Below are 23,676 nucleotides of genomic sequence, written 5' to 3' on the forward strand. Positions count from 1 at the left end.
TACCACAGCATAGCCAATATTCATGTAGAAAACACGTTGCGTTTACAACTGCATAAACAATTTTTCAATCTAACTATAACATTTTCATAATTATTATTGTCAGACCGTGATACGACAAGAGACCCCAGTCTGTAAGTAGAAATAAGGTATAAAACTAAAGGCTGCTTTTGATGACCAGACTTTCCTACATTATTTCTTAACTGTCTTGTTGCACATTCACCACATATTTGTTCACTGTATTTTCTGTGCTTGAACTTCTTCTTCTGGGTTCGTGGGCTGCAACTCCCACGTTCACGCGTATGTATACGAGTGGGCTTTTACGTGCATGACCGTTTTCACCCCGCCATGTAGGCAGCCATACTCCGCTTTCGGGGGTGTGCATGCTGGGTATGTTCTTGTGTTTCCATAACCCACTAAACGCTGACATGGATTACAGGATCTTTAACGTGCGTATTTGATCTTCTGCTTGCGTATACACACGAAGGGGGTTCAAGCACTAGCAGGTCTGCACATATGTTGACCTGGGAGATCGTAAAAATCTCCACCCTTTACCCACCAGGCGCCGACACCGAGATTCGAACCCGGGACCCTCAGATTGAAAGTCCAAAGCTTTAACCATTCGGCTATTGCGCCCGTCCTGTGTTTGAACGAATCAGGCTGTAGCATTCTGATTTCTATAACACGTTACTTGTAGGTACATGTTTGTCATAGCTTACCCTCCCCAGCCCCCACCCCCGGCCCCAGAGGCCAAAGCCTGGATAAAACTGTTCAAACTGTACCAGCATGAACAGAAACTCACTGTGTACTGGCGAGTATTCAGGTCATCGTTCAGCACCGACTTGCGAAGGTAGATCTCTCCAGTGACAGCGTCAATGAGGAAGTACTCCTCTCCCAGAGAGTTGGAGTTATCGTTGCTGATGTAGTACTGAATTACATTGTGCGGGCCCTGCAAGTGGACGGAGCAATCAGCCGTGATCAGCAAATCTGGGTGTGTTTACACTACTTTCATAACAGAACGGTTGCTCATACCTGACAGTAAATTAGCGCAGCTTCTCAACACTAACTCGGGTCTTTCAAAAATAAACTTGTATGTTTTCTTTTCTGAGCGTTTTTCGTTATAACTGTGAATTTAAAAAAAAAAAAAAAAAAAAAAAATCCAACTATACAATTTCTATAACATTTTTCAGGACGTTAAGGAGATGGCACGGGAAAAGAGTGGGCGGGTTTCTATATTATTTCACGGGAAAAAGATTTACAAGACAGACAAATTTCATAACTGTGATACACACAAGAACGGCTCAACAACAAGATGTGTACAAAGACACTACCGAAATTCCAACTGTCTCCCCCTCCTTCACACACACACACACACACACACACACACACACACACACACACACACACACACACTTAAAAACATAAGCCAATAGTCCAGTCTAAAAAGCCCTAGAATCACAACACCCACCTTAGTGTCAGCGTCAGTGGCGGACACGCGCAGGATGTTCACCCCCAGAATCTGGGTTTCCAGGATAGTGGTTTCATAGGAGTTCTGCACGAACACGGGAGCCGCCAGGTTACGCCGTACGTTGATGCTGAGCAGAGCTGTAGCACTGCGGGCTGGAGTGCCTCCATCACGCGCCTCCACTCGCAACTGAAACATTGATGAATAATTGCACAGATTTGGTTATATATGTTATTAAAAACAAAACAAAAAAAAAAAAAAACAACTCAGCTCAGCTTTCACCTACCAAAGGCATAATCGCACACATGAATAGTCCACTACACCACACCAGAACAGCACCTTAAACTGCAGTCTCGAAAATACGAAAAATAGGATTCTCTCACAGGAACGAGATTATGACTGTTTTTAACGATCTCCGGAAGAATTTGATGGAATCATTTACCACCAGGCTCTAGGACAGTAGAATACATTCCACATGACGAAGATAATGTTACGGAACGTGGACCATGGTTCTTTGTTTGAATCTGTTTATATATTTTGTATTCTAGGAACATATAGGATATAATCAGCGGAGTCAAACTAAACAGTATGAAAAAACACACGCAAAAAACTCGAAGAACTGCGTCACTAAAATGACACCCTCCCTCCCCCCCACCCCCCCACGGAAAGACAGACTCAATTCCAGCTCCATTCCAGTTAACACATACAACAAACATACCACCCACCCCTCTCCCACCCCCTGTCACGTATACACACGAACACACAGACGGAGGAAAGAAAACCTTCTCTATCAAAGCGTAGAACCAAAAACACCATCCCAGGCGGAACGCAGCGGAGAAAAAGCTCTCACTCCGTCAGTCACAAGCTGACACAATGCTTGCAAGCCAAGTGAATATACTGCATTCAACAAGAAGACGTTCAACACTGAGATCCCCGTTTGATTCTTACCCAAGAGGCACTCACTTACTGGGAAATTAAACAAAACAAAACAACCCTACTAAAAACGAGAACAGTTGACAGTCTATCCACTTGTTCCAGTGAATCCTCGTCAGTGTCATCTGCTGCCAACATAAACGACAACTCGTCTTTGGTTGTCTTGTTCCACGATCACAATCAGAGCTTATTTCCCCTGTGTTACAGCTTCCTGGAAAAGCCTATCAGAGCGAAACTTTGAAGAAAAAGATGGAAATAAATTTCATGAGGGGACAGCGTGTACTGATTTGCTAACTAACTAACGAGATAAATAAACAGACAAACAAATGGATGAATACATAAATAAAGAATTTGTTTTCAAACTGACAATCGCCACAACACTACTCTTGATCCCATCGTTGTGGCGTGGTGCAGCTAGATGGTGTTACCGTCTCCATCTGCATATCCATATTCTATACAATAATTTCTATAAAAAGTGTTCTGAAACAGATTCACACACACTGTGAAGACAAAGCCTATGCAGCAGCTGAACTGACCCTGTAGAAAGTGCTGGTGTCCAGCAGGAGACTGGAGCTCACGGAGACAACACCGTCGTTGGTCAGGTCGAAGTAGACTGTGGCCTGGTCGTCGCCAATGGCTCGCAGACTGACAACGTTAAAAGGCGCCTGGTACAAAAAACACACACATATACACACGCATATATATATATATATATATATATATATATATACACACACACACACACACACACACACATACATACATACATACATTCATATATATATATGTAGAGAGAGAGAGAGAGAGAGAGAGAGAGAGAGAGATGGTTGATTCATTAAGGCCATAGCCCCATATGAATAAGGGGCGATAACAACATTATTGTATGTCACCAGAACAATAGCATTTGATTATGACATAACTATATCTCTCACGTTCAAAGCTTTATATATACATATGATGCCTATGACGAGTCGGAGAGAGAAGCAGATTTATACATAGAAATTTAAAAATAAAACATTGAGGCCTTATACAAAAACAGACAATGCTTTCTGTAAACACACACACTCCCCCTAATCGCGGGCAAGCACAGACACACCTGTGCACACACACCATGCACACACATGCACGCACACACTAACACACACACAGGACAGGCACAACGAGAACAGCGGCTTCCAGAACGCACGGGCAATACGTACCGTGGTATCGCTGTCTGAAGCAGTGATCCTGAAAATGCTGCTGCCCGCACTCTGGGACTCCGGGATGCTGACGACGTAGGGGGTGTTGATGAAGAAGGGGTCGTTCAGGTTGCTCCTGACAGTGATCTGAACCCGGGCGTCCACGGTGGCTGAGCGGGGTGGGATGCCTTGGTCAGTGGCTCTGATGAACAGCTGCGACAGACAGGGCAGGGGATGGGGTGAGGATAATCTAGTTACAGGCCAGTGTTCTTCTTTTCCTCGAGCTGAGGGAGTTGAACAATATGTCGTATGATAAAGTGTATGTGTTTCTTGTCGCGGGAAACTTGAAGGTGTTGTTTTTTTTCGTTCTAAATCAACGTTGTTTCTTCTTCTCATTCGAAACACAGTGGACGAGAATCTCATTTGCGACTGGTGGAAACAAACTACAATAGGAACAACAACAAAAAGTGCAGAATACGACAGTGACACCAAGCACAACAATAAATGAACTTGGGGACTTCCGGTTGACTTCCGATGTCGGCAAGTCAGACATTGTTTGCTCCCATCCATTTCTTAAATAAGAAGTGATTGTTCGTGTGTAGGAAGTTCGAAATGTGACTAAGAGTCGTGTGTGCTTTTGTGGGAAAAGATTCCAACATCTGTCACAGAAAGCAACATTGTGAGAGGGTATTCATCTGGTGATACACGTGGTAAACTAGGCCGGCGCTGGTGCTAGACTTTAGAACTATGGCGACGACCCCGCCAGCCCCACCTGTGGAGCCAGTGTTCGTGATGGCTCGCGCGCCGCCCTTCTGTGAAACTCTGCCCAACACATACGATATTTGTGTAGCCGCTGAATGTGTGTCAGGTAGAAGAACGATTGTTGGGGCACAGCGTATTCGCGGACTCTGGCGCATCTATCCCAAAATAGACGAAACTGGAGACAAATTGTTGCTGGAGGAGTTTGTGTTTAGGGGTGCACGTGTGGCTCTGCTGAAGCGAAACCCCTTTTTAAGAAGGGAGGAAGACAATACAAAACCATCAACCAAACTGTGGATCAGCGGTATCCCGCTAAGTGTTGATAACACATGACACTTCTTCCAAACTTGTGTTGTGCACTGATGCCATCTGGTCTCTCAGTTTGCCAGTAATTTTATTAAAGCCACTGTAACTGTGTAAACAAAGTGAGTCTATGTTTTAACCCGGTGTTCGGTTCTCTCTCTCTCTCTCTCTCTCTCTCTCTCTCTGTGTGTGTGTGTGTGTGTGTGTGTGTGTGTGTGTGTGTGTGTGTGTGTGTGTGTGTGTGTGTGTGTGTGTGTGTGTGTGTGTGTGTGGTAAACTTTAACATTGCCATTTTCTCTGCAAATACTTTGTCAATTGACATCAAATTTGGCATAAAAATAGGATAAATTCAGTTCTTTCCAGTCATCTTGTTTAAAACAATATTGCACGTCTGGGATGGGCACAAAGAATATAAAAAAAATAGAAGCCAAATTATATGCAAACTGAATTTACTGTTATATTTATATTTTTTTTATTCTCTAAACTTAGCAATTTGATCTGATATTCTGACACAACAAGAGCAGTCATTTTTGTCATTTTCTGTTCAAACAGGAACTTATTTTGCTAAGAATGGAAGATATATTTCTGGTGCATGTCTTTGCTGCAGATAGTAAAAACATATTCCTCGTGAACGCGAAGGTCGCCATTTTGTTTCCAGTTCTTGACCTACCCATTCAATACAATATTCAATTGACAATACACGATAACATGTGGTGGAAAGTTGGAGAAGGAGACCGTTACATATTTATTCAGAGACTGGATTATGCCCCAAACTGCCATAAAAATATCAACAAAATCAGTTGGAATTCACAGTTTAAAATAATAAACCATGAGAGTTAATACCCTTGATGAAACGTAAAAAATTTCCAGTCTTGACTTATAAAAATTAAGTCATTTTCACTTCACTTAGCAAAATACTCAATTTTTATATCAACTTTAAAACTATAAAACTAGAATGAACATAAAAGAGAAATTGAATTGACCGTGTCCGTACATTCCCAGTGGGTGTAACTAAGTTTTTACATCCATCTAGATTCAGAGAAAACGGCTAAATGTTGCAGTGTGATTGCTGAGATAGTCACGTCTCCTTTACCGCGGACTTAAAAAAAGAATGCTTAATTGCCCTTAAAGATTTTTTGAATGCCCAAGATACACCAGAATAATATGATTTAAACAGTGTTCTCACTGTGAATACCAAAATCGATTTATCGCCCTTAAAAATAAATGTTTAAATGTTAATTTTTTTTTTTAAAGTCATTTAAGGAGCCACGATAGTGTATTGAGTAACACAGTTTCTCCTCACCCGAACATGCGCGGATTGAATCTGCCTTTAGGGCTATTCTTTTTTCTTTTTTTTAAAATGCGAAACTTTATAATAATAAATACAGAAAACATTTTAACAATTAGATTTTTTTTTTAAGTGTATCACAAGTGAGTCTTGAAAGCCTTGCCTCTCTTGTTATCTTGTTTATTATCTTGTTAAACCCATCTGATATGTATCACAGTTTGTTAATTATAATTAATTTTTTATAGTTATCATGCCCTCTCCTATAGGCTTACTCCAGTATAGTACTACATGATAAACTGATTCATTTGAGTCACTTTGACACAGTATAAGCTTTACCTAATCTATACTGGCAGTGTACTTTCACAAAATCAGCATAGCTTCAGTTGCTTTAACTGCACTGTTTAAATGTGTTAGAAATGTCATTTGATGTTAGTGTTTGGTCTTCACACATATCTTATGTTGTTGATTATCCCAAACTGAGTGGTAGTCTTTCCATGTAATATGTATACATGTGCTTTACTATTCACTTGTGCTGACGTGTTGCGCTTAATGACATTTTGTTTACTTGTGTCTGATCAGTGCATTGTTTCCCTCTTCTCCTCATCCTTGTTTCCCTCTTCTCCTCATCCTTGTTTCCCTCTTCTCCTCATCCTTGTTTCCCTCTTCTCCTCATCCTTGTTTTCCTCTTCTCCTCATCCTTGTTTCCCTCTTCTCCTCATCCTTGTTTTCCTCTCTCTCCTGTTTCCCTCTTCTCCTCATCCTTGTTTCCCTCTTCTCCTCATCCTTGTTTCCCTCTTCTCCTCATCCTTGTTTTCCTCTTCTCCTCATCCTTGTTTTCCTCTTCTTCTCATCTTTGTTTTCTCTAGTCTCATCTTCTTATAACTATTGTAAATAAAATAATAGAAAAACCCTTTTGTGACTAGCCTCTACATGTTCCTGGCCTGCACGGGGATTCTTGTCTATCCTTTAATTCAGTAAACCATCATTAGTAATTCTTTTGTACTGTATCCCTTTCATAAATATAATAATACCACTCGGGACCACGGTTACATATATATATATTTCAGCAGACAAAGAAATTTCGGAAATTGAAGAGATCTGGAAAGCTAGAATAGATACAGTACTTATAGCTATCAAAAGATGGGAACATAGGAACTCATCACTCTTTGGCAAGGCTATACTTGCAAAAACACTCCTGTCACAGTTCACTCAAATGCTGCAAGTAGCATCGATCCCAGAAAAGACAATACTCTGTTTTATAGATTCCTGTGGAAGAAAAAAATATAACAATAAAAGAGCATTTGAGAAACTGAAACGGGGAGTCCTAAGTCTCGACAATGCACACGGAGGCCTAAATATGATACACGTTGAACACCAACAATAAATGTACTTGGTAAAATGGGCAGTAAAACTCCCCAAAGAAGAAAAAGAACAATGGAGCATCCTTGCAAAATAAAATGTTGCACCTTTTGAGAACCCACACTGTGCTTTTCAATGTAATGTCGCTCCAAAATAAATAAAACACTTAGAAAAGGTACAATCAATCTTCTGGAGAGATGTGCTAAAAACAGAAGCGTCTTTCAACAAGAATAGACTGACAGACAACATAAAAACGGAATCGCTTTGGAACAATAAACATATAAAATACAAAGGAAAGACCTTGCTCTTCATAAAGTGGAGCAAAGCGGGCTTTCCCGTCGTGCAAGACCATGGCTAAATGGAAACCTCTTAACGTACCAAGAAGTTTCAGAAAGAATTGGTCCTCAGCCAAACCTATTATCTGAGTACAACGCAATCTTAAATACACTACCACACTCGTGAAAACTTCAGCTAGCACATGATAATCTAAAGGAAGTCATTCCGTATAATATTGCAACTGAAGAGGGAAACGTAACTACCCTGTCTAATAAACAAATCAGGAAAATATTAAAATTTTGCCTTTCAAGAAACCATGAGATTTGCGCGGTGCAATTCTGGAGACGAAAATTAGAGCTCAGTACTCAAACGCGACTGAGGTTACTACATTTCAAATACATGCATAACACCTACCCAACGAACATCATGCAACAAAAAATGGGTGTCAAAAATACTAACAAATGCCACTGGTACCAAGAAATCGACTGCATTGAACATGCTTTTTATGCATGTCCCAAGCTCACCACTTCCTGGAAAAACGTAAAACAATTTATACTTACTTAGTATAACACTTGAATCCCAGTGAACAAGAAGATAGCATTATTTGGTGCAACTAAAACTGATACATTATCACATTAAAAACAACAACAAGTAAACATTATCTTATTGGTTGCAAGGCTTGTTATCTCCAAATTTAAATACGGCAAATGTAAGAATCTTGAACTTATATTCGAAACAGAGCTACACCTAAGGAATCTGGAAGGAATATTTATAAAATAAAAAAAAAGAAGAAGAAGAAAAAATGAGTGATCAGTGCCTTCACTGCAAGAGAGAGAGAGAGAGAGAGAGAGAGAGAGAGAGAGAGAGAGAGAGAGAGAGAGAGAGAGAGAGAGAGAGAGCCTATTTTTCTCTTCCAGACAGTGTAATTGTGTGCGGGGCCATTGTGTGTGTGTTTTGTGTTTTTTTCTTCTTTTGTGTGTTGCATGACCTTGGAAACGCTGGATAATGCCAACGGGAAGAAGATATGTTACAAGGAAATGAAAAAAGAAAAGGAAAAGAAAATAAAGAAGAAAAAAGGCAGAAGATAACAGAAAGAAAGGAGAAAAATGATGATGGAAGAAGGAAAAAAAAAAAACAAACAAAAAAAACCCACCACCAAAAACAAACAAACAAAACAAAACAAAAAAGAAAATGAAAAAAAAGAAAAGAAAAAAAGAAACGAAAGTCTTCCATGGATGTTGAGACAGCCCTGCATATGTGCCGAACTTGAACACATCCTCCGTCCGATTTCTCCTTTAAAAAAAAAATTAAAAAGAAGAAAAACAACAACCGAACTTGGCGCATACCCCGTCTTCAAACAACGACGAAAACAACAGTCACACACACAAACACACATACACACTCAAAGACAACAAAATGAACAATAAAGAATAAATGATGCGAATCTAAATTATGTCGAATAATACTGAGCACAATAAACACACGATGCGATCAGCCCCAAAAAGAGAAAATCAGGTTGGGAAGGGGGTGTAGACAGACAGACAGAGAAACTGACTTACCTCGTAGAAGTTTGTCAAACTGTCCTGCTGAACGGCACGACTGAGGGACACCTCTCCTGTGATGGAGTTGACGTAAAACAGGTTCTCTGCCCCTGCTGTTCCCGAGTGGTACGAGTAGCGGATGATGTTATGCGGCGCCTGAAAACACACAGCCCTCAATGTTCATTCATACATCGGTGTGGCAGAAGGGTGGAGAGGGGTGTGTGTGTGTGTGTGTGGGGGGGGGGGGGGGGGTCGGTGGCTCGGTGGGTGGGTGAAACACGTTTTCGCATGCAATCGTAAAATATGAGGGTTACACACACTGCATCAGACCAGCCTAGAACCCGACACAGCCGCAGAGAGAGAGAGAGGGAGAGAGAAAGAGGGGGAGAAAGAGAGAGGGAGAGAGAGGAAGAGGGAGAGAGAGAGGAAGAGGGAGAGAGAGAGGAAGAGGGAGAGAGAGAGGGAGAGAGGGAGGGAGAGAGAGGGAGAAAGAAAGAGAGAGGGAGGGAGAGAGAGAGGGGGAGAGAGAGGAGAGAGAGAGAGAGAAGAGTGAGAGAACGAACGAACGAAATTGTTTTAATGAACTTTGGCCATGGACCACAATTCAAAACGAGAGGGAGAGTGGGAGAGGGAGGGAGAAAGGAGAGAGAGAGGAGAGAGAGAGAGCGGGAGAGAGAGAGGAGAGAGAGGGAGAGAGAGAGAGAGCAAGGGAGATGGAGAGAGAGAGGGAGAGAGAGAGAGAGAGAGAGAGAGAGAGGGAGAGAGAGGGAGGGAGAGGTAAACAAAACGAAACGAAACGAAACGAATTTTTATTTAACGAGGGTAGTCGAGTAAGCACAGCTGCTTTCTCAAGAGAAAAGGGGGGAGGGGAGAGACGGAGAGAGAGAGGGGGGGGGAAGAGAGGGAGAGAGAGAGAGGGAGAGAGAGAAAGAGGGAGAGAGAGAGGTAGAGAACTCAGAACTCAGCGAGAGAGGAGAGAGAGAGAGAGAGAGAGAGAGAGAGAGAGAGAGAGAGAGGAAGAGGAGAGACAGAGAGAGATGGAGAGAGAGAGTGTGAGAGAGAGAGAGAGAGAGACGGAGAGAGGGAGAGAGAGAGAGAGAGAGGGAGAGAGGGAGAAAGAGAGACAGAGAGGGACAGAGACAAAAAGAGAAAGAACTCAGAACACGGAACTGTTTTAATGTAAGACCACCGACCTGCATACATATGGATGCACGTGTTGTACACACACATTTGAAAACCAAACCTTGAGTTGGATGAACAACAAAATGTTAGAAAGAATAAACTGATAATACAACCAAACTAAATAAAAAGGTAAGGATGATTTAGAAACATGTCTTTATCTAAGACTGAACGCTTTCTGCAGTCTGTTTTAACGCATAAAAATAAATATTGCTACATCTCTTGTCACAATGCTCTTGACATTTTGAAGCAAGTGGGGTAATATGGGAATCCTTAAATTGTGGATATGTTTGGATAAATATTTCTTTCTCAGAATATCATGTTGTGGACAAATTTCCAGTACATTAATTTCGTCTTCGCACCCTAACGCTCATTAACGTTTGGTTCGTTTGCTCAAAATCTTAATTAAATGAAAGACGATCTGAATTTGGAAATGGTGAGGTCAAATCAATAATTTTCTGGCTGCAACAATGATTTAAAGAGCGGTATGTTTCATAACGATTACTTGTATATAGTTTGCTTGACATGTCTTGTTTATAACAGTCCACCATTCGCTGTTTAAATGTTCTGAGGAAAGCTTTCTCATCTCCTGCACCACTTTTAAACCAAACCAGAAAATCCATAAATATCTAAACAGTGCTTTATCGCAGACGCCCAATATCTTAAACAATGATGAGAGAGAGAGAGAGAGAGAGAGAGAGAGAGAGAGAGAGAGAGAGAGAGAGAGAGAGAGAGAGAGAGAGAGAGAGAGAGAGTCACTTTGACAGTTCAACACTGCAGCAACATAACACATGATACTACGATGACAGCTTTCAGTGTAATGATGGCGACGATCACGATGACTTCTTAGGACTTAACACATTAGCGACAACATTACATTTCTAGTAACAAAGCACTCAAGTCAGTTGATACCACGACGATAATAATGACGACAACGACAGTAACAACATCAACAACGGCAGCGACAACCCCCGTACAATGGTATCCGTGTCAGTGGCTGTGACAGTGGTGATGATGGTGCCCAGTGGCGTGGTGTCAGAGATGGCCCCTGTGTACTGGATGGGGTTGAACACTGGGGAAGCCAGGTTCCGCAGAATGGTCACCGTCAGAAGCGTCGTGTTTGACCGCGGCGTCGGCTGACCGTTGTCACGTGCGCGCAATCGGACCTGTTGGGATGAAGGTAGCGAAACTGTAAGTGGAACTGAAACTGATACGTACCCAAGAGATCATCATGATCATTAGTCGTAGACTTGAAGCTGGATGTCGTGAGTTCGAGACACGATCATGTGAGGAGTGTCGCACTCCCACGATGACATCACATCGGGAGTGCAGAACTACAGCTGGAAATTCAGAGTGACGGACAGTCACACACAGAGAAGATGCTAAGATTGGCATACAGAAAGAGAGAGAGAGAGACAAATGACAAATGTTTTATTGAGGGAAGAATGGATGAGCTGGAAGCTTCTTTACACCATGCCTTCACACACGCACACACACACATTGTAATAAATGAAATAAGTATGAATAATAAATGACATAGAACAAACCAAATATATAATAATAGTTACACAAATGGATGAATCAAAGACTACAATTACGAAACATGAAAATCATACAAAACATTGCCACATGAAAATCTTCAAACGCACACGTGTGTGCACACACAGTCATCATACACATAATCTCGAACACACAAGAATACAGAGATACACACGCATACTTACACTCGCCGATTTTCCTTGCTTACACACTGTTGAAGAACAATTAATCAAAGTACGTTGGCTTACTAGGATCTCATCATATGCTTTGATTTTGCTGGTACTAATTACATTTGTTGCATCAGACATTTTGATACGCTTTTTTGAAAGATGCTATGGTAGATCTATTTCTAAGATACTCGGGGATTTCATTCCACAGTTTACCACCGAAATAAGTGAGAGAGGACATGAAAAGGTTAGTTCTGGGACGAGGGGTAAAAATGGTACTCTTGCTACGAATGATTCTTTCCGGGAATTTCTTATAAAGATAGGGCGGTGCAAATTTCTTCATAATTTTGAACATAAAAACACCCTTGTTAAAGCGACATTTAAGATGAAAGGGGAGAATATTTAGTTCAACATAGTCATTTGCTTGAATAGAAGATTTAAGGAGAATGAGCTTAAGGGAACGTCTGTATATACTTTCAAAAGGTTTTAAGCAATTTTTACTAGCCCCGTCCCAGCATGTTGTTGCATAGTCAATATCAGGTTGGATGTATGCATGAAAAAATAATTTACGGGTATGTTGATTAAAGAAATGCTTAATTCTATTGAGCTGAAATACTTTTTTCGATAACTTCTTGCATAAAGCAGAGATATGATAAGACCAGAAAAGGTTATTGTCAAGTGTAAGACCAAGTAGTCTATAAGGACTAACTTCCAGCAAATCATTATCAAGTACCTTGAGCCCTTTTATTTTAGATTTGATATTTTGTCGTTTTTGTCTGGTTGTGATTAACATAAATTTAGACTTCTGTGGGTGAATTGCCATGTGGTTCATTTCAGTCCAGTTTATAAGTTTATCAATATCGCTGTGCAACTTAGTGCATACTGTATTGGCATTTGCGTCTTTTTCATGGAGTGTTGTATCATCAGCTTGGCCTTGTCAGCCATGAGCGTGCCTGCATCAGACGTGGACAACGCCCTTCCTAGATCTTCGTCAGCGAAGCCAGGCCATGAGTGTATCATCAGCGAAAAGTTCGCAAGAGGATGAAACATGAAGTGGAAGATCATTTATATAAATTGAAAATAAAACAGGCCCTAAAACTGATCCCTGAGGAATACCATAATTAACTGACATAAGAGGGGACATTTGAGAAGCTTTGATAACCGCTTGTTTCCTATTATCAAGAAAAGAAGATAACAGTTCAACTGAATCAGATGATAAGCCATACATGACTAACTTTTTCGAAAGTAGTTTATGATCTATTGTATCAAAGGCTTTTGCAAAATCAACAAAAAACAGACCCAGTAAATAAGTTATCATTAATGTTTAAATGCCATTCCTCAACAAGATTAGTCAGTGCAGTATGACAGGAATAATTTTTTCTAAAGCCACTTTGATTGGGGTGAAATAAATCATATTTGTTGAAATGTGACTGAAGGTTAAGTTTGATATGTTTTTCGAGGGGTTTGGATAATGTGGACAATATTGATATAGGTCAATAGTTAGAAGGGTCAGATGGATCACCATATTTAAAGACAGGTAACACTTTAGCATTTTTAAAAGCCTGTGGATAGGAGCGTTTTTCTATACAGAGGTTATAGATATAAGTGATGTGTTCAGAGATGATAGGTGCTGCTATCTTCAAAATCTTACTATCGATACCATCTAAACCTCGAGATGTGGACTATTTTAATGAGCATAATTCTTTGAAAACATCATGTACACTAATGCATGCTAGCTGAAAGTTAGAATGTATTCTTTTCGTGTTACAAAGACATTTGAGCAATTGTAAGTCATTGGACTCGGTGATATCAACCCCGACAGTTCTTTCTGCGACAGTGGTAAAGTGTATATTTAGAATTTCAGCTGACATCTCATTCCCAGAAGGAGTAGATTGAACTTTTTTTTTCCTGACAGTTGGTTGATAGCTTTCCAAATTGATTTTGTATCTCTTTTAGATATTATCAAATCACTAAAATATTTCTTTTTGGCAGCCCGTTTCATTGATATTACTTTATTTCTCTGTTTCTTAAATTTCTCATCTTTTCCTGTAGTTTTTAATAATAGTTCTCGAGCCTTTATTTCAATATTTATATCTTCTGTTAACCACGGGGCCTTATCATCCTGTCTAACGCGTTTAGTCCTCAAGGGAACATGTTTGTTGAAGACGGAAAGAAAGTACTTACACCATGTTGCAAGCGTACTGTCAGGGTCGGTTCACTGGTAAACATCAGAAAATTTAGCCATACATAAATCAGACAGAAACCCTTCTGTGTCAAAAGTTCTGTAACTACGGAATGACATATACCTGTGACTGCATTTGGGGATTTTTATACCTTTCTTTGGCCGTGTCAGACATACTGGAAAGTGATCACTAAGGCCAAATACAGGAACAGAGGCTTCTACAACATTTCCACGGTTAGTTACGTAAATGTGATCGATTAGTGTTTCAGAGAGAAGTGTCTTCCTTGTTGGAGTATTAACTATCTGTGTTAGATTATACATTTCAGTGATTCCCTTCCATTTATCATGTGGTTTTAACAAATCAATGTTAAAATCACCCAGCAAAATAATTTCGGTGGAATAGTTAGTTGCATCTTCCATCATGTGCTCAAAGCGATCAAGCCACTCAACCCTTTCTTCGGGATTTCTGTATAGAAAACATACAAGGATTGGCTTGGTCCCTTTTAAGCGAATCTCTAACCAAATGCATTCAATTTTGTATTTATCAAAAATACTAACTCTTTTGTAATTTACAGACTGATGAACATAAGCTACCAATCCTGTTTCCAGTTTAACTGTGGCATCACGCCTGATGAGGTGGTATCCTGGAATAGATATCACATTGTCTGAAACAACATCAGATAATCGTGTTTCGGAAAAGGCAAAAACATGAAAGCATTTACCAGCATATGACAAATATTAAGGTATCGTATTTTGAATACAGTTTCAGTCAGCCACTAGACAGAGAGAGAGAGAGAGAGAGAGAGAGAGAGAGAGAGAGAGAGAGAGAGAGAGAGAGACAGACAGACAGACAGACAGACAGACAGACAGAGAGAGCCAAAAAATCAGAGAAACAAGTCAACAGACAGGCAACGAATTAGAGAGAAAAGGAACCCACATAGTAAAGGCTGTCCATTGTGTTGTCAGAAAGGGCACTGGCGACTCGGACAATTCCAGATGAGGAATCCACGGAGAAGTACACTGGCGCTGCATCATCACCGATGATGTCGAACTGTACTGTCTCGAACGTGTTCTGCGAAATGAGGGGAAGAAAACAGCAACAAACACGTTCAGTGAGTGAAGGTTGCGACTTTGTGTAGCTGCCGCGTGAAATTAAGAAAGGAGCTGGAGCACAGTAATCCTTTCGCTTGCGCCGATGACCGTCACAACAAAGTACGAATGTGTCGTTGAGAATGTTTGATATAATCTACCTAAATAAGCTAATGAAATTCTTAGACTGCGATCAAGGGCCAACTTGTCACTTTCTTTTAAGGAAGGTTAGGATGGTCAACGCTTGAGAAAAGGAATAAAACTGAACAATACGGATGACTATTTGTTCCTTTGTACAGGAGAAGCGTTCAAGCGTAAATGGATTAGTCTGTACGCTTTGACACCTCCTTAAAACTGAAAATCATCATCATTTTAATCATTCTTGTGTTTGTTTTCCTATGTTGTTGTTCTGGTGTGTGTCCGACTTGTGTGCGTGGTTTCTATAGTGAAAGGTGTTAAGCGCTATGTTACCATCATCATCATCATCGTCGTCATTATCATCATCATCATCAGTTCTACCAATCATTAACGATCATTGTTGACATTGTTCTCGTCGACCTCGTTATCCTTCTTCATCCTTACCTTGTTTTGAAGATCACAACCTGCTTTCATCCCACTGTCAACCGCCCCCCCCCTTACACCGCCACGCCTCCACCACCCCCATTTCTCAACCTACAGATCGATAAACCCGGCACACAGATCACCATGCCTCTTCCCCGTCTTCTTCTATCCCGTAGTTTCACCACTGATGACTTGGCGACCACTTTCCTCCATTTCTCCCTGATTCCACGTCTAGGTCAGAGCGACGCTCGGCCTGTCCGTTGCGTTAAGCTCATTCCATCGACCCGCAGCCCCCCTCACTATATAATATCTGAAACACCAAGGCCCTGAGCCGTCCCACTGAACCTACCCCGCAAAATCCAACTGAAAAACAAACCCCCAAAATACAACAACTACCAAATGATTTCTGCTCATTTTCCACTGATAACTTCAATTGCATGCCCACTGAACCTCTAACACATTGACGAATCCCAGTGCATGACCAACAATAGTCTCTAGCAAAAATTGTGGACGAATTCCACTGCATTTCCAACAACCCAACCCCGTCCTCGACCACTGACCTGCTGGTCATTATCGCTGGCAGACACACGGAAGATAGAGGACCCCACAAATGTCGTCTCTGGGATGGTGACGGCGTAGGGCGAGTTGAGGAAGAAAGGGGTGTTCAGGTTCCTGAGGACGTTCACCACAACAGTGGCAGTCTGAAGTGCCGACTTTGAGGGGACCCCGTTGTCTGTTGCAGTCAGACGCAACTGAAACACAGCGGCAGGGTCTCTTTATCATTGGGAATGTCAGATCTATATGGCGTCTTTACAAACGAAACGAGGGAAGGGAAGAAAGAAAAGATGGAAGGAAGGAAGGAAGGAAGGGAGGGAGGGAGGAAGGAAGGGAGGAAAGAGGGGAAGAGGTAAGAGGGTAAAAAGGAAATAAAGAAAGGCAGGAAAGGTGTGGGGGTGGGAGGTGGGGCGCGCGAAGGAAGACAGAGAGAAAGGAAGAAAATTTATTTATAATCAAGGGGAAAAAGCACACACACACACACACACACACACACACACACACACACACTTTTTTTTTTTTATCGATTCAACAAATTGCGGAGGCGTTTGTTTGATGTCGTTTGTGAATTCAGTGTGGGTTTGTATTTATATTATCTGTCAACTCGGTCGGCTGCGATTATACTGTTCTTTAAAGGTTTGTGATTTAAAATTGAGTTACAAAGTTCACTCTAATCTTTATTCCCAAGTAATTTAACAATGAAGTTTGCTTCTGACTGGTGGCCAACCAAGCGATGACTCCGCATAGGTTTTTTTAAACGTAAATAATGCTACAAACCATAAAGAAGATATTGCAACCATTCTTTTTAACATCGGAAATCCTTTCTTGTATTTTGTCTCGCTGAACAACAGATGCTGGATATGAACATACCAAAGAAGCAAATTATCCGCTCAGATTTCACCAAACCCAAACAGTATTCATTTACTCATGTGTTTTGCATCCTCATCAAAATGTTAGAGATTAAGCAGTCTTGAGGTTTATATGTCGAATCAGTTTGGGTAGAAATTAGAATCAATGGTAATAATACTTTTGTAGTTAGATTTGTACACAGAAATCCTCTAGAAAATGTAAAATGGGAAGATAAATTTCGTTCGGTTACGGATGAGGTGATACTGTTTAATCATGAAACGACTATTTTGAGCGATTTTAATGAAGAAAAAGAGAAAGTATGGAATATAACTTCAAACCACAATTCTTAGGCATCAACTGAAGAGGTAGATTCACATAAAATTGTGGGTGTTTTAATTGACAAAGATCTATCTTGGCGCACTGAAAAAGAACCCATGGCAACGAGAGTGTTGTCCTCTGGCGAAATTACGTAAAATAAAATCCACTTTCATAGGTACACAAATATGTAAGCATGCACTCAAGGCCTGACTAAGCGCGTTGGGTTATGCTGCTGGTCAGGCATCTGCTCAACAGATGTGGTGTAGCGTGTATGGATTTGTCCGAACGCAGTGACGCCTCCTTGAGAAAGTGAAACTGAAACTGAAACTATCTTGGGCTGATCATACTAAGTACTTAAGTAAACGTATTCCCAACAAAATGCTTAAAATATACCCTCGATGTCCGGTCTAGAAAGTTTTTATTTCTGTGCACATATTCTGCAAGTAATCGATTATGCATCAAATGTATGGGATAGTGTAGCAAGACGAACATAAAATTCATTCACCGTGTACATAAAAGAGCACTGAAAGTAGCTTTGTTGAAACCGAGCTCCCAGACCCATATGGACTATAAACAACTTGATATATTATCTTCAAACGACAGGCTGTTCTCCAAGAAAGCAGTTTGCATGCATAATGTAACATAAGGAAGTGCTCAAAAAAGATCAGACACTTTTGAAACTAATGAACCACAGACACAACCACATGCTGTGCATACTTGAACCAGGAAATAACCTTTACAAATCCAGCTTTCTGGACTCTGATGGAAATTTTTGGATTCCACTCACTTTCAGAAGTTTAATGAATACAAATGTGTTTTAAAACTGTGTTTGAGAAAAAAATGTGAAGATTCGTCTCATTATCTGTCTGAACGCTTAACAATGATAACGAATCTTGATCTGTGAGTCTAATGTTTCTTTTATCAATTTGAAATATTTTGTATATGCTTACACTGAAACTTTATTTGTTTTTAGGTTCTTTTTCTATTTTTTTTGTGGATGGGTAGATGGAAAAAAGCAGTTGTTGCTTATCTAACTGCCACCATAAAATAAGATTTTGACTTGACGTTGACTTTGACTTTTACACACACACACACACACACACACACACACACACACACACACACACACACACTTTCACCACCAAAGACATTAGAACCAACAACATGGAGAAACAAACCCCCAGCAACGAGGCACTCACTGTGTAAGACTGCTCACTGTCTTGCAGGAGGGAGGAACGCAGACGGATCTCGCCAGAAGAGGGGTTGACGTCAAAAAAGGAGGGAGAGTTGCCCGGTCTGACCAGATTGTACGTCACCTGATTGTAGGGGGCGCTCGTGTCTTGGTCACGTGCCGACACAGTGAAGATGACATAGTTGAAACCAATAGTCTCCAGGACCTAGGAACAGAGAGAAGTTTCAGAAATAATAAGGATTTCGTGTATGTAGATAAAAGAAACAGAATACAAAACAAACCAACAAATGATGATGATAATGATGATGATGACGATGATGATGATGACGCTAATGATGATAACGATGATGATGATGATGATGATGATAATGAAATGTTGATGATCATCGTCATCATCATCATCTTCATCATCATCATATACATGAATAATGATAAGAAAAAAATTACAAACAAACAAAACCCGCTTTTCACGTTGCATTGAGAAACGTATCTAGTTCCAGCATTTCCTGGGTGATAGCATCTTACTGACTGAGAAGGTTTCATTAATTCGATATTGTTATCTTTTTCTTCTTTCCCCTTGCTATGAAGGTTCGAAGTACACATATCGAATTCTACAATGCTCAAATCAATAAGTACAAAAGTTTCAATGATACAAGGGTTTATCTATTCATTTTACAACAACAAACAAGAAAACAAAAACGAAACAAAGGGGAAAAAGAACTGTCAAAACGCTTCTAAGATTTACTGATCACTTCTCTGTTAGTTACTCTGTTGTGCGACCGGTTATCGTTATAACCCCATAATACACGCTTTCCCCTCTGTCACACCCCCTCCAAAACGCTGCGATGCACTTTACTACCCCCCTCCCCCCGCCTCTCAACCCCCCCCCCCCAACCCCCCCCAAAAAAAAGTATAAAAAAAAGCAAGATGCACCCAACCAAAACTATTAGTTTCACACAGCGTGATATATTGAGGGGGAGGGGCAGGGGGAAGGGGGGGGGGGAGAAACAAGGAAGCTTGACATTATAAAAAGCGACAAGTGCAGACAAACACATCCCCTCGCCCCCTCCCCCATCCCCAGTAGCCTACCACCCCGGCACACAAACGCAAATCAACTTCGAAAACAAAATTAAGGAACACGCTCAGTTTATATCTATATCACACAAGCCTTAATTACTAAACTATACCCCATACTATTTTAACAGGAATAAATCGTTCGCTTTTCAGATTCCTGTGGTGCATCTTGCCTTTGTGTCTGTGGTGTGTTTTCACCACAGCACACAACACAACACAACACATACACACACACACGCATACACAAACGGGCGCGCGCGCACACACACACGCGCGAACGCACATACACACACCGTACAGATGTGGTACAGTTTACCTGTTGGGTAGTGGAATAGCCAGGAGCGGCGGGGTTAACCCAAGTGGGAGCGAAATTGTTGCGGTTAATGTTGATGGTCAGCACCTCATAGTCCACCCGAGTGGGGCTCCCACCATCCGAGGCCCGTAGGAGGAGCTGTGCAGTAAAAACAGCAACAACACATTTTATGTGAATGTAGCCTAATGTGCGTAAGCACACACGCTGCATGCCTGTGTCTGAATATCGAAAACTGAACATGATTTTAAGTATCAGGACGCTTTTTTTCTCTTCACAGGAAAGCAAGAAATAAATAAATAAAGAAGCGGTACTGACCCTGTAGCTGCTGGTAGAGTCTCCTAGCAGAGACCTAGTGGTGCTGACGACACCAGTGCTGGGGTTGACGGCGAAGAAAGTGGACGCCACGTCATCCCCAATTACTGAATACGTCACCGTGTTGTATGGTGCCTGATGGAAACCAAAAGAGTACAATTGATCAACATGGATTTTAGGTTGTGATTATGGTTGAGAAGATGTGCAACACCATGCACACGTGAGCAACACCAACATGGCTTAAGGCGTGCTCAAAATATGTGGGCTATATCACTCAATACAAGTGAAATAGAACAATACTGCTTTTTTGTGTGCAAAACACATGCGTTTTGACCAGTTTGGGTGCAGTCAGTTTCACACACACACACGCACACACGCACACACACACATACATACACACACACACGCGCGCGCGCGCGCACACACACACACACACATACACAACGCACGGTGAAAACATTCTTCGTGTATCTGAACACATTAATGCCTTCGATCCTAAAGCAAACTGCACGGGTGGCTATGGGCCCAGTTTAACGGCGACAGATCCGTAGCAGGGAACGGTTGCAGGCAGCTGCCGTCTCGAGATACTAAGTCCTGCCAAAAACCATGTGGTGAAACTGTGTTGTAGTATTCTTCGTGAGAGTAACATTCCATTGAGTCATCGTGAATTCATTCAACACTCTTTAGCTGATCAGAGCAGCTGAACTATTCAGAACTTTTCTGGTGAAAAGTCTGGCTTGGCGAAGGTTTGTAGAACAAGATAAAGAGCTCGTCATGTTTGTTCTGCCTCGCTAAAGCAGTGAAGAACATACATCCCACCTGTTTGTGGTTATCATGATACAATCAGCAGGACTTGCCTAGACAATCCTGTGAGGTACAGTGCAAGGAAGGAGGAAAAGCAGGCAGAAAAGAGACAATATCCCAGAATGGTCAGGTCTGAGACTGAGCAACACCCTGAAAAAGACGAGGAACAGAGGGAAATGGAGATAATTGGTTGCCAGGTCATCTGTGGTGCCCGAAAATCAGCTGTTCTATTTCCAACTCCATCGACTTGACGTCCTGTTACTTGTGGTAGTCACGGTATTTGTATTTGTATTTCTTTTTATCACAACAGATTTCTCTGTGTGAAATTCAGGCTGCTCTCCCCAGGGAGAGCGCGTCGCTACACTACAGCGCTACCCATTTTTTTGTATTTTTTCCTGCGTGCAGTTTTATTTGTTTTTCCTATCGAAGTGGATTTTTCTACATAATTTTGTCAGGAACAACCCTTTGGTCTGGCTCGTCGTTCGAAATGACATTCATGAGACGGTATAGTGAGCTGTTCTCACGTCATTCCGTTCGACATGCGACGGTGTTGTTTGACGGAATGGACTGTCGCACAAAGCGAAGTAAGACACGCAAACCGTTTCACGATACCGACGCGTCACTGGGGCCTTAAAAAGACAGACAAACGACGTGCGGCAGTTCAGCACCAACCTGCAGATCGTTGTCCAAGGCGGAGACGGTGAAGATGCTGGCGAACAGCCCCGTGTTCTGCGAGATTTCCACGCTGTAGGGGGTGTTTCGGAAGACAGGACCGAACTGGTTGCGGATGACGTTGATGAAGACAGTGGCTGGCTGAGGGGCGCTGAGTGATGTGGGCACGCCTTGGTCCTGTGCACTGATGGTCAGCTGAAGCAGAACACAGACCCCTTCAACGTCTGTTTCGTCCGCATGGCTATGCGAATCGAATGAAAAGAGTTAATAAAGATTTACTATGAAAAACGTATTATTATTAACGTTTTTTTTAATACTACGGATGAATTTATAGAGAGTGAACGTTAATCACTAAAGATTTACATTTAAACATTCCTATTGTTTATCATAAAAGAATTCTAAATGATTCATAGTGGAGAATATTTCTAAAGATTCACCATATGGAAATGCACAGTAATGAAGACATCCTTAAAATTCACTCCGAAAGAGTTTCTAAAGATTTACTATCGTAGAACACGTCACGATTTATAATGGGAACATTCTTGAAGACTTACTCAAGGGAAATTTTTTTTATATCTTTCGTAATGTAACAATGAATTATCTCAGTAAACAAACAGGGAAATGCAAGTTCAGGTGCTCCCCCTAAACCCCGAAAAAATCATCCACCACCGCCAACAAAAACAAAAGAAAACAAAATAGAAAAACAACAACAACAACAACAACAAAATCAAAACACCAACAACAAACAAACAAACAAACCATATAAAATATCAACAATAACACAACATCAACAGAAAAAGCAATCTTATATATTTTAATGTGGAAGAATTGTTGAAAATATCAGTAATAACACAGCAGCAACAGCAAATGTAATTTAATAGGTTTTGCTGTCGAAGAATTATTACAGATTTACCTCTGAAACCTTCCAGAAGAATACCTGTGGCATAATTCCACATAGGTGAATTCCTGAGGCACATGAAGGAATCCCAAAACAGTTTATTTATGAGAACTACGGCCGAGGAAAAATTTCGAAAGAATAACCACAAACAATTCCTGAAGATATACTCTGGAGGCTTGTATTTAGAATGAAAGAATTGCTAAAGAGTTACTCTGGAAGAGGACAAGGACAACAACGATGATGGTGATGATGATGATGATGATGATTGATGGCTGATGATAGATGATAGTCATTGATGATTCATGATGATGATGATGATGATGATGATGATATATCTTCAGGAATTGTTTGTGGTTACTATAAGAATGCTTATATCTTATGCTATTTTCATTGGCTATTGTTTTTGGTTGTTTTGTTTCCTACAAAAAACAACAACAACAATAAAAAACAAAAACAACAAATAAAACAAAGCAACAACAACAACAAAAAATAACCCAAAGCTTTGTGATGTGTATATATGTATTGATAAATACAACCTTCTTTGAAAGGGACAAAGAAAAAGGCTCTTATTGATTTTCGCTCAAAGTTTTATACTATCGGTTTTTTTGTGTTTTTTTTTTTTAAAGAGGGAATTTTCAAATATTTACCCAGAAAGTTTCTGCAAAAAATTCACAATGAAAAAAAAACCCCTCCACATTACTTCAGGAAGAATCTGCGAAAGATTCACTATGGAAAAAAAATCGAACAAATTTACTCTGGGAGCTTTGTTTTATACGATGAAATTTCTACTTAGGATTAACCATGGAAGAATTCCCATAGCCCACAGATCAACTGTGGAAAGGTTCACCAAGGCTGTATTATGGTTTCCTAAGG

At 40.9% G+C, this 23,676-nt stretch overlaps 1 protein-coding gene across 2 annotated transcripts in view; it reads right to left on the reverse strand.

The window, feature by feature from the left end:
- LOC143292849 (uncharacterized) overlaps positions 1-23,676 on the reverse strand; it is a 290,755-nt gene that overhangs the window by 195,122 nt on the left and 71,957 nt on the right. For both annotated transcript variants that reach the window (XM_076603474.1, XM_076603475.1), the window contains exons 36-47: positions 21,906-22,100; positions 20,433-20,564; positions 20,121-20,255; positions 18,738-18,935; positions 16,377-16,568; positions 15,104-15,238; positions 11,256-11,444; positions 9,118-9,255; positions 3,595-3,786; positions 2,932-3,060; positions 1,466-1,651; positions 800-946 (exon numbers count right to left, since the gene is read on the reverse strand). In XM_076603474.1, the coding sequence (XP_076459589.1) occupies positions 800-946; positions 1,466-1,651; positions 2,932-3,060; positions 3,595-3,786; positions 9,118-9,255; positions 11,256-11,444; positions 15,104-15,238; positions 16,377-16,568; positions 18,738-18,935; positions 20,121-20,255; positions 20,433-20,564; positions 21,906-22,100 (1,968 nt within the window). The remainder of the gene's footprint in view (positions 1-799; positions 947-1,465; positions 1,652-2,931; positions 3,061-3,594; positions 3,787-9,117; positions 9,256-11,255; positions 11,445-15,103; positions 15,239-16,376; positions 16,569-18,737; positions 18,936-20,120; positions 20,256-20,432; positions 20,565-21,905; positions 22,101-23,676) is intronic.

The sequence above is a fragment of the Babylonia areolata genome, chromosome 18 (genome assembly GCF_041734735.1).
Source record: "Babylonia areolata isolate BAREFJ2019XMU chromosome 18, ASM4173473v1, whole genome shotgun sequence".
NCBI classification, from domain to species: Eukaryota; Metazoa; Mollusca; class Gastropoda; order Neogastropoda; family Buccinidae; genus Babylonia; species Babylonia areolata.